Source organism: Pan paniscus, chromosome 4 (genome assembly GCF_029289425.2).
Source record: "Pan paniscus chromosome 4, NHGRI_mPanPan1-v2.0_pri, whole genome shotgun sequence".
NCBI classification, from domain to species: domain Eukaryota; kingdom Metazoa; phylum Chordata; class Mammalia; order Primates; family Hominidae; genus Pan; species Pan paniscus.
In genome coordinates, this window is record NC_073253.2 from 56680304 (window position 1) to 56692702 (window position 12399).

General features: G+C 40.9%; 1 protein-coding gene across 13 annotated transcripts in view; it reads right to left on the bottom strand.

Moving 5' to 3' along the window:
- Positions 1-12399, bottom strand: part of GPBP1 (GC-rich promoter binding protein 1) — an 89582-nt gene that overhangs the window by 27175 nt on the left and 50008 nt on the right. For all 13 annotated transcript variants that reach the window (XM_055112363.2, XM_055112368.2, XM_055112365.2 and 10 more), the window contains 3 exons: positions 5112-5235; positions 4760-4983; positions 101-167 (listed from right to left, as the gene is read on the bottom strand). In XM_055112363.2, coding sequence (XP_054968338.1) covers positions 101-167; positions 4760-4983; positions 5112-5235 — 415 coding nt within the window. The remainder of the gene's footprint in view (positions 1-100; positions 168-4759; positions 4984-5111; positions 5236-12399) is intronic.

The following is a 12399-nucleotide window of genomic DNA, read 5'->3' on the forward strand; positions in this document are numbered from 1 at the left end:
GTTTTATTCTAGCCTGCTCTCTATTTTAAAAAACACAAAAAGTGAAACCTATAAATATCAACATTTTGTGCCCCTCAAATATAGATAAAAAATTACTTACCCCACACACCTGCAGCTAAAGACTTATTGTGATTTGGTTCTCTCTCATATTCAGGATTTAAAGACGGCTGGAAGAAAGTTGGAATAAACATTTCACATTTTAAAAATAAATCCTTTAAAAGCAATCTCAGAATCATACACATTGTAACTGATGAATCAAATATGACCAACTCTTAGCTACAGGTTGAATAACCCTAATCTGAAAAGCTACAAAATCTGAAACTTTTTGAGTGCCAGTGTCACGCTCTGCCTACTCATTGAAGCACTTGGATTTTGGATTTTCAGAAACAGGATGCTGAAATAATAAACGTAAAATGTGAAAAAAATCCAAAATCCAAAACACTTCTGGTCCCAAGCATTTCAGATAAAGGACATTCAACCTGTATTAAACATGAATTACTCATAAACCTTACTCTCAGCTTACTTTGCTAACCATTAAACTAGTTACTATCTATACTAATTGCTGGTCAGAGAAAACAAGAGTGTGTTTAAGTTTCCTTATCCATAACTAAGAAAAAAGTCAGGGTTAAAAAACAGGCTACTCTGCCTATGGAGTAGCCATTCTCTTATTCCTTTACTTTCTTAATAAACTTGCTTTCATTTAAAACAAAAAAAAAAGAAAAGAAAAACTCAAGAGAATGGAGGTCTTTGCATCAGTCTAAGAAATAATCCCTCCTTAGCATAAGGTCAAGATCAGAGAAGAGGAAAATCAGATTTTTTTTTTTTTTGAAATGCAGTCTTGCTCTATCACCCAGGTGGAGTGAAGTGGTACGATCTCAGCTCACTGGAACCTCCGCCTCCAGGGTTCAGGTGATTCTCCTGTCTCAGCCTCCCAAGTAGCTGGGATTACAGGTGAGCAGCACCATGCCCAGCTAATTTTTGTATTTTTAGTACAGACGGAGTTTCACCATGTTGGCCAGGCTGATCTCCAACTCCTGGCCTCAAGTGATCCACCTGCCTCTGCCTCCCAAAGTGCTGGGATTACAGGAGTGAGCCATCACACCTGGACTAATAATAACTTTAATTTTTTTTTTCATTATAGCAACACATGTTTATTATCTCATAGCTCTGTAGATCAGAAGTCTGGGTTGGCTTGACTGGTTTCTCTGCTTCAGGTTTCACCAAGCTATAATCTGTGTTGACAGCATGGGTTATAGGAAGATTCACTCAAATTGTGGGCACAATCCAGTTTCTTGTAGCTGTAGGACTGAGGTCTCCATTTCCTTGCTGGCTGTCACCTGGGAATTTCTATTAGCTTTGAGAATTCTCTTTTTAGCTTTGTATCTGGGCAACTGTATCTCAGAGCCAGTGATTGCACATCAAATCCATCTCACACGTGAAAGCTCTTGGATTTCCTTTTCTGCTGCACATCTGACTTTAGCTGGAGAAACTTCTCTGCTTTTAAGGGCTCAAGTGATTAGACTGGCCCCAATAATTTTAATTTTTTAATAAAAACTTTGTAGATAATGGGTCTTGCTATGTTGCCCAGGCTGGTCTCAAATTCGTGGCTTCACTTGAACCTCCCACTTCAGCCTCCCAAGGTGCTGGGAAAACAGGCATGAGCCACTGAACCCAGCCCCAATTCTTAAAGTTGTCATCACTAGTTAACACACGCACTATCAAAGCCAAAGCCAAGTCCAAATCTGTATTTCAACAAGTGATATTCAGGATTATTAAAAACAAAAGTGAGATGAGCATTGAATGAGTGCTCTAAAGCTAATCTTGGTAGATGCGTTTATCCTCCAAAATTCTAAATTTCCAGTATTCTATCAGGTATTTTTCCTAGCACACAAACTGCCTCTTTTAAAGAAGGTACTTAATATATATTAAATAAAATCAATTTTAATATAAACATTTTAATCACCTAAAAAATGATTACTAACATTGTACTGAGATTATTGTAAAGCAAATATACATGCATGCCACCATGATTCCTTCAGAGATACAAACTAAACAGAATTAAGATTTTGGCGGTGGTTACATGTGCATAGCATCTTTAAAGTATACTATTAGAAATTATACTCTGCCAAGTCTAGGATTATAATAGCCAATGACAACCACATCTTGAGAATGGGGGTGGGATATGAAAATAACAACAGCAATTAGTTTTTATTGAGTGCTTACTATGTGTCACACACAGTTTTAAGTAATTTAATTGTATTACTAATTTAACCCTCACAACACTATGAGAGTACTATTACCATTCCCAGAGTTTGTTTATACAGTTGAACCTGTGCCACCTGAGACAGCAAGACCAACCCCTTCTCTTCCTCTTCAGTCAACTCAACATCAAGACAAGAATCAAGACCTTTATGATGACCCACTTCCACTTAATCAATAGTAAATATATTTCCTCTTATGACTTTAGTAACAGTTTTTCTCTAGCTTACCTGTAAGAATACAGTATACAATACACATACAAAATATGTGTTAACTGTTTATATTATCATCAAGAGTTTGGTCAGCAGTAGGCTACTAGTAGTTAAGTTTTTGGGGGAGCCAAAAGTTATAAGCAAATTGGACTTCAAGGGGGGATCAGTACCACTAACCTCTGTGTTATTCAAGGGTCAACTACACTGTAAAATTTTAATGTTATGATTATTAAGTGGAAAAAACAGATCACTAACATGAGAATACAGAGTAATTACAAAGTTACTTGATAACAGGACCTAAGAGTAATCTTTTATTTTTCTATTTCCCTCACCACTCCTCGCCCTAAACCCAATCTATCAAATTTTTCCTCTTACTGAAACCTTCCATCCAAAATACTTCCAAATCATATCCAAAAACTATTTATTTTCATTTATCTCAACTAACTACCCAGTTCAAGCCATCATTTTCTCCTGAAGTATTCTCTTTTGCTATAATCCGTTCAAGACCTAAGAACTGTAAAAACTAACAATGCATCACGACTCCTCTCTAAACCAGCTTCTCATTCACCTTGTAATTAAACCAAAATTCTGTACTTTGATGACCTGCAAAAATTCCATTCAATTTAAATCCTTTCCTCTCTCTCTAACCTTGTCTAATACTAAACTACTCTTTACTCATACTAGCCTTTTATCCCTTAAACATAACAAGGTTGGCTGGGTATGATGACTCATGCCTATGTTAGAAATGCTTGTTCTTTGGTGCCGTAAATAAATAGCACTTGAACATAAATTTAACTTCCTCGGCAAGGCCATTTTTACTTTCTGCAGAAAGGACACACTCGCCACCAGTTTTGCCATGAGAGTACACCGAACAAAGGAGACAGGGTCATTTATAACTTGACGCATCTACTTTACTGCTGTGTCCAGTTTCTATTGGCTGGAACAGGACTTCACATTCTGTATTTGTCCTGATTGGCTAGCAACTTAGAACTTTTCAAAAAGTTTTTAAACTTTTTAAAAGAGGCAAAGGCAGAGAACAAAGGAAGGAGGAAGTAACTTGAGGAGTGCTGATAAAGGTAAAAACACCTCCAAATAAGGAAGAACAGGCTATGACTTAATGCCTGCTTGGACTAGTATAAGCATGCCAAGGCAAATATTTAGGCTTAATTGTAGGAGCTAAGAACATAAAGTACGTTGATTTCTTTATTACAGCTAGCAGATAATTAAGAATGTTAGCATAAGTGTTTGAATAAATACTGCTTCTAAGAAGAGTTACTAATTATTCTTAATTAGACTAGGAAGAAAGTCTCTTTGAAGAACCTCTACTTTACTTTTTACACCTATAATCCCAGCCCTTTGGGAGGCCGAGGTCGGAGGATTGCTTGAGGCCAGAAGTTCAAGACCAACTAGGCCAACATAGTGAGCTAGGTGTAGTGGTGTGCATCTGTAGTCCTAGAGGAGCTACTCAAGAGGCTGAGACAAAAGAGGACTGCCTGAGCCCAGAAGTTTGAAGATGCAGTGAGCTATGAACTCCAGCCTAGGCAAAAGAGTGAGACCCTGTCTCAATTCCACCACCACCCCCCACCCTGATACACACACACAAACATGAAAAAAATAAGATAAACCAAGGATGATCGCATCTTGGCATGAGCTCTCTCTCTCTTCCTTTCAGTCTTAACAAAAACTTGCTGCTTATCAAGTATGTTCCAAATTAAATGTCACTTCCTGCCTAAATTCACTACAAAATATTACTTGCTTAGAGAACAGAAACTTGGTAAGAGTAAGGGCTTTGCCTATCTCAATCCAGTATGTATTGAGTGTGCCAAGAACACCAGCTGACTCAGAGTCACTCATATATACTGAATAAGAATTGACAATGAATATATAAAAAGATAGAGTGCAAATTCTATCTAGCTTTTAAATTATCAAGAATGAATCGCAAGAACTAGATAAATATGACTGTACACTAGGTCAATTTTTCTGTAATTTAAGAAATACAGTATTTTGGCCGGGTGCAGTAGCTCAGTGTACAGTGGCTCAGTGCGCAGTGGCACAGCGGCTGTAATCCCAGCACTTTGGGAGGCTGAGGCAGGTGGATCACCTGAGGTCAAGAGTTCAAGACCAGCCTGGCCAACCTGGTGAAACCCTGTCTCTACAAAAATATAAAAATTAGGCGGGCCTGGTGGTGGGTGCCTGTAATCCCAGATACTGGGGAGGCTGAGGCAGGAGAATCACTTAAAATAGCACTTACAGAAACTTCATTTGTATAAAAGTCATAAAAAACTTACAAAATCCTCAGCTTCAAACTGTTTGCGTTCTCTCTTGTCTTCTTTCCTCCCAGTTTCATTGTCAGGTATGTTGTTTTCATGTAGTCCTTGGCTTTTTCCTGCATGGAAAATACTGCTACGAGAACGGGAACTTCCACCATGGTATCCACCTCGATGATTTATGTTTTCTGTACCATTTCTTCCATGTGTACGCCATCCATTTTTTTCTTTCCTTCCAAAGTTACCTTTATTTGATAATAGCAAAGTAATATAAATTCAAAGAAGAGAGGCTTAAAGATTGAATCACATCAAAACATTCTTTAAAAATCATAAAGAAAATTAGCCATAAACATCATTCCTTAGCAAATTTTACCTCCATTAGGACGTCCAATAGCAGAATCAAAGCCATCTGAAGAGTTGTGTCGTCGACGGTTCACATCATAACGATTCTCTGTCCATGCAAAGTTTTCAGAATGCTTCTCAAAATTCAATGACGACTGAAACAAATTATAAAAATACAGGTATTTATGAAACCTAAATATAACTTTAAAAACTAGTAATACTCCAACTTCACTTATTTCCAAAAATTTTAAATGATTAAGAAAAACATATTGCAGTTATTTTCAAGGTATTTGATAACTGGGTAACTGTATAATGGATTCACCGATGGTCCATTTTCTTCTATCTAATGGAAACAAGCACATGTGCTTAGAGTTCGACATCTTTTTTTCCAAAAAATATAAAGGTAAAATGCCACTGTATGGAAAACAAGTTAAAATATGATGTTTCTCGTATAACAAAATGTTAAGTCTTTATCATACACTACTTGATATAAATTTTCACTACAGCTCAGTTTCCTTCTACATCAGAGAAAAATTGTCAAATGAATCTTCAGTTCTAAGTCCCTTAAATTTATTTCCATATTCCTCTTCCCCAAACCAAGTGTTTTTAAAAAGGTATCAAAATAAAAGAATGTACAATAAGTATTCCAAAAAATTAGAAATACAGAAAAGTTCTAACAATGTATAAAAGTCACTAGCCCCAAATATTAATCTACTAATCTGATAAAACCACAATCAAAACTTCCAACAGTTTTTTTAAAGAATTTAATTTTAGGCCGAGCGCGGTGGCTTACACCTGTAATCCCAGCACTTTCGGAGGCCGAGGCAAGCGGATCACCTGAGATTGGGAATTCGAGACCAGCTGACCAACATGGAGAAACCCTGTCTCTACTAAAAACACAAAAAAATGAGCCAGGTGTGGTGGCACATGCCTGTAATCCCAGCTACTCGGGAGGCTGAGGCAAGAGAATCGCTTGAACCTGGGAGGCGGAGGTTGCAGTGAACCGAGATCACGCCATTGCACGTGAGAAGAGAAGGGACGGGACGGGACGGGATGCGACGCGATGCAACGGGACAGGAAGGGAAGGGAGAATTTTAACAAGTGGTCTCAGTAATCTAAAAAGAAAATGCATGAAAATGATCAAAAAATGTTTGAAAAAGGCCAGGCATGGTGGCTCACACCTGTAATCCCAGCACTTTGGGGTACTGAGGTGGGCAGATCACCTGAGGTCAGGAGTTCGAGACCAGACCAGTCTGGCCAACACAGTGAAACCCCATCTCTACAAAAAATACAAAATTAGCCATGTGTGGTGGCACACGCCTGTAGTTCCAGCTACTCGGGAGGCTGAGACAGGAGAATTGCCTGAACCTGGGAGGCAGGTTGCAGTTGCAGTGAGCCGAGATGACACAACTGTACTCCAGAGCCTGGACGAGACAGAGTAAGACTCCAACAAAAAAAAAGAAAAGGAAAGGGAAAGAGAAAGAAAAAGGAAAAAGGAAAAGGAAAGGAAAGGAAAATAGAGCTCTATAAATCAATACAAATAAGGACAACCTAATGGGGAAAACACGAGCAAAAAGCCAGTTCTCAAAAATTAAAGAGCCACAAATCACATGAAAACACAGCCAGGTTCTCTTGTAATCAAAATGCAAGATTAGAACAAAGCTGGCACCTCTTGCCCATTGGCCAATATATAATGACAGTAAGGGTTGAGAAGACAGACAACTCTTTTTTTTTTTTTTTTTGAGATGGAGTCTCGTTCTGTCGCCCAGGCTGGGGTGCAGTGGCACGATCTTGGCTCACTGCAACCTTCACTTCCTGGGTTCCAGCGATTCTCCTGCCTCAGCCTCGTGAGCAGCTGGGATTACAGGCACCCACCACCACAACCGGTTAATTTTTATATTTTTAGTAGAAACGGGGTTTGATCATTATTGGCCAGGCTGGTCTTCAACCCCTGACTTCAAGTGATCCACCTGCCTTGGCCTCCCAAAGTGCTGGGATTATAGGAGTGAGCCACTGCACTCAGCCCAGACAATTATTCATTACTGGGTTAGAAAACATACACATACATATACGCTTGCTTACTTCTCTCAGTAGGGAGAGAAATGCACATGTATATCTGTACTTATATTTGTCATCTTTTAAGTCTTTATGGTTAGTTTTTTTTTCAGTCTTGCATGTATTTCAATAGATTTATCCTAGCACCTTATAGCATTTTTAAAATTTTTTTGTATTATGCCCCAGAACTGAGCAGATGCCATTTATACCGCAAATATTTTTCTACAGCTTATTTTTTTTAATTTCCTTAAAAAAATTTCCCCTGCTGAAATCTGAGTAAAATAAAGAATGGAGGCGATTTTTTTCCCCCTTAGAGACAGATCTATATTGCTCAAGCCAGACTCGAACTCCTGGCCTCAAGTGATGCTCCTGCCTCAGCCTCCTGAGCAGCCGGGACTACAGGCATGCACCACTGCACCCAGCTTTGAGATACAGATATAGATGTAGACTTTTTTTTTTTTGAGACAGAGTCTCGCTCTGTCACCCAGGCTGGAGTGCAATGGTGCAATCTCAGCTCACTGCAACCTCCGTCTCCCAGGTTCAAATGATTCTCCTGCCTCAGCCTCCCAAGTAGCTGGGACTACAGGTGCCCACCACCACACCTGGCTAATTTTTGTATTTTCAGTAGAGATGGGGTTTCACCATATTGGCCAGGCTGGTCTCAAACTCCTGACCTTGTGATCTGCCCGCCTTGGGCTCTCAAAGTGCTGAGATTACAGGTGTAAGCCACCACGCCCAGCTAGCTTTGATATTCTAAAAAGACTATATAGGTGGTTTTAATGAAGTATTTAAACATATAAAGAAGTAATTAAACAGGGTAAGTACTTGTTACTATTTTAAATATTTTTTAAAGCCTTAAGTCTTTGTTGCACTTACAATTCTATCTTGTATTAGTCTTTTATCTAGCAACTTTATTTCTAGTAACCTTAATTCGTACTTTGTAGCATGTCTGTTGGGATTTTTTTACACGGACAGTTACTGTTCATAAATAATACCAGTTTTCTATCTTGCCCTTTAGTCCTGTTACCTGTTATTTCTTACTCATATTTTACTATGCTGGCTATATGTCAGAGTCTTTCAAGAGTCTGGGATGTTACCATCTGTGCAAGCTAACAAGCTAGCCTGGATACTGTTTCATGGATGCTGGCAAAAGACATGAGACAAAGACTTTATTACTCATGGTACAGCAAGCAGCATAAGCGTGATGTTGGCACTGGTTCTGTACAGCCCCCTAAGACCTTTGGGGATTGACAGGGAGGGTCCCAGGTGGATGCTGCCCTTGCACTGAGTTTGGCAAATCAACCACATATATAAAGAGCTTGGTCTTTGTCCCTCAATGTTGCTTACTGCAAACAACCAAGAAACAGCCCATGCAAAGTGTAGTCAAGATTTTGCATTCTTGGTATACAAGCAAGAACGTGTAGGGGGCTGGGTGCAGTGTCTCATGGCCATAATCCCGGCAATTTGGGAGGCTGAGGCAGGTGGATCACTTGAGGTCAGGAGCTTGAGACTAGCCTGGTCAATACAGTGAAATTCCATCTCTACAAAAAATACAAAAATTAGGCCAGGCGTGGTGGCTCATGCCTGTAATCCCAGTACTCTGGGAGGGTGAGGTGGGCAGATCACCTGAGGTCAGGAGTTTGAGACGAGCCTGGCCAAAATGGTGAAACGGCTCACTAAATACACTAAATTCACTAAAAGTACAAAAATTAGCTGGGTATGGTGGTGAGTGCCTGTAATCCCAGCTATTCAGGAGGCTGAGGTAGGAGAACTGCTTGAACCTGGGAGGTGGAGGTTGCGGTCAGCCAAGATTGCACCACTGCACTCCAGCCTGAGCAACAGAGCGAGACTCCACCTCCAAAAGTTAAAAAATAATTTCAAAAGAATACAGGCCGGGCACGGTGGCTCACGCCTGTAATCCTAGCACTTTGGGAGGCCAAGGCAGGAGGATCACGAGGTCATGAGATCGAGATCATCCTGGCTAACATGGTGAAACCCCGTCTCTACTAAAAATACAAAAAATTAGCCAGGCGCGGTGGCGGGCACCTGCAGTCCCAGCTACTTGGGAGACTGAGGCAGGAGAATGGCATGAACTCAGGAGGCGGAGCTTGCAGTGAGCAGAGATCGCACCACTGCACTCTAGCCTGGGCAATAGAGCGAAATTCTGTCTCAAAAAAAAAAAAAAGAAAGAACACAAAAATTAGCCAGGTGTGGTGGCGCACACCTGTAATCCCAGTGACTTGAAGTATGAGAACTGCCTGAACCCAGGAGGCGGAGGCTGCAGTGAGCTGAGATCGCGCCACTGCACTCCAGCCTGAGTGACAGAGCAAGACTCAACCTCAAAAAAAAAAGCAAAAATGCTCAGAGCCCAGGATGAATTGCCTCTCTCAATGATCTACCCATCAGCCCTATACATTCTTGGCTGAATTTGAATTTTCCATTATTCCACTGTTAGTAACTCATATTAATCTTCCTGACAGAGACTAGAACAAAATTCATTTAATTGGTCTTATACAGCATTTAATTAAGTCTATTATCAACATCTCAAGTGAGGTCAGGACCCAGCCAACTGAATAAACCCTGGAAGGAGGAACGCTGGTGGAGGTTGGGAACCACCAATAAGTAATTTTGCCGGGATATGGTCTAAGGCCATGATTATCCATTACAGTTCATTAACAGGAATTTAAACCGACCTGACTGTTGGTGTCATTCATTAACAATTACAAGGGCAACAAATGGGCCAAAAGTTACCCCTCATTGTCAATAGAGAGATGTCCTGTATCTCATTCTCTCACATAAAAACCAACCACCCCAAGGGACACAGGTCACTCCAAGATCTGTTGTTAAACTTGATTTGGATTACTGTTAATAGCTTAGTTCAGAAACATGAACACTGTGTCAAAGTAACTGGAGCCCCAGTTGCTGCACATGTCGTTAACTTTCAGGTATCTGGATAAGCATATGAATTGTTATTAATCATAACGAAACAAGGTTGTATGGATCTGAGTGTTCAAATGCAGATTTAGGAGCTGCATTGATGGCATCAGGAGTAGCAGGATAGCTGACTGCCCATGTCCACATCAATTTTTCCAAGTTCAAAGCATGTGGACAGAGGTGACAAATCTAGCAGTGTGTCAGTGTCATCTCCTCCAGCTGCTGTTTGACTCAGGCAGTGATGCTGGTTCAACAGTACAGAGAGGGCATTAATTGTTCACCTTTCTGCACCTCCTGGGGTAATGTGTTTCTCAAGTGTTGGAGTTGTCTGCTCTCCCTCCACAGCCATGAAATTGGTTAGTCTTGTGTCTAGCAATCTTAATTCTTACTTTGTAGAATCTGTCGGAGTTTTTTTTAATATGGACAGTTAATTGTTCACAAATAATACCAGTTTGTTTGTTTTTTTTGTTTTTGTTTTTTTTTTGAGAAGGAATCTTGCTGACTCCCAGGGTGCAGTGCAGTGGCACGATCTTGGCTCACTGCAAGCTCCGCCTCCCGGGTTCATGCCGTTCTCCTGCCTCAGCCTCCCGAGTAGCTGGGACTACAGGCGCCCGCCACCACGCCTGGCTAATATTTTGTATTTTTAGTAGAGACGGGGTTTCACCATGTTAGCCAGGATGGTCAAGATCTCCTGACCTCATGATCCGCCCGCCTCGGCCTCCCAAAGTGCTGGGATTACAGGCATGAGCTACCGTGCCCGGCGAAATAATACCAGTTTTCTATCTTCCTTTTTAGTCCTATTGTATTTCTTACTCATATTTTACTGTGCTGGCTATATGTCAGTCTTTAAAGTACAAGAGCTGTGACTTCACTTAAGAAAAAAAGAAAATCTCCTACTTGAACCTAGACTTTTCATCTGGGGGGGTAAGATGTGAATGAGATGGGGGCATTTTTATGTAATTTGCAGTGATCCACTGTGTCCCCTACCTTGGTTCTCAATGGATACTGTAGGGGGAGAGTAGGTGAGCAGTTCACTCAAGCAAATGGTCATTGTCTTCATGATCTAGGATGTCAACCCAAGAGAATCTAATAAGTTAGAATTATTTAGATTCCATTTTGGCCAAGCTATCACCCTGTGGTATGGCCTGGACTTTAATTACTCTTAGGGGAAAGCAACATCATGTCCAGGGATGGTCAGGTCATAATCCCGAATTTTAAAACTATAAACTGGGTACAGTGGCTCACGCCTATAATCCCAGTGCTTTGGGAGGCCAGGAGTTCAAGACCAGCCTTGGCAACATAGCAAGACCCCATCTCTACAAAAAAATTAGCTGCGCATGGTGGTGCGCACCTGTAGTCCCAGCTACTTGAAAGGCTGACTAGAGAGGATCATTTGAGGACAGGCACAGTGGCTCACATCTGTAATCCCAGCACCTTGGGAAGCTGAGGCAGGTGGACTGCCTGAGGTCAGGAGTTCGAGACTAGCCTGAACAATATGGTGAAACCCCGTCTCTACTAAAAATACAAAAATTAGCCGGGCATGGTGGCATCTGCCTGTAGTCCCAGCTACTCGGAAGGATGGAAAAGGAGAAATGCTTGAACCTGGGAGGCAAAGGCTGCAGTGAGCTGAGATTGTGCCACTGCACTCCAGCCTGGGCAACAAGAGAAACTTTGTCTCAAAAAAAAAAAAAAAAAAAAGAGGATCACTTGTGCCCAGGAGTTCCAGGTTGCACCAAGCTATGATCACGCCACTGTACTCCAGCCTGGGCCATAGTCTGAGACCCTGTCTCTAGAAAAAATTTTAATTAAAAATATAATTTAAGGCCGGCGCGGTGGCTCATGCCTGTAATCCCAGCACTTTGGTAGGCCGAGGCAGGCGGATCATGAGGTCAGGAGATCGAGACCATCCTGGCTAACATGGTGAAACCCCGTCTCTACTAAAAATACAAAAAAATTAGCCAGGCGCGGTGGTGGGCGCCTGTAGTCCCAGCTACTCGGGAGGCTGAGGCAGGAGAATGGCATGAACCCAGGAGGCAGAGCTTGCAGTGAGCCGAGACAGCACCACTGCACTCTGGCCTGGGCGAAAGAGCGAGACTCCGTCTCAAAAATAAAATAAAATAAAATAAAATAAATAAATAAATAAATATTTTTTTAATTATAAATTTTAAAATTATATATACAATTTTAAAATATATATATAACTAAAATGTCTACATTCTCACAATTTCTCATTTCTTTTATACCAATTATACCCAGAAGCAACTATGAAGACATTTCTTTAGTTATGCTGCATTCATTGACCAAACAGCCTTACGGAGGTGTGAGGAGGT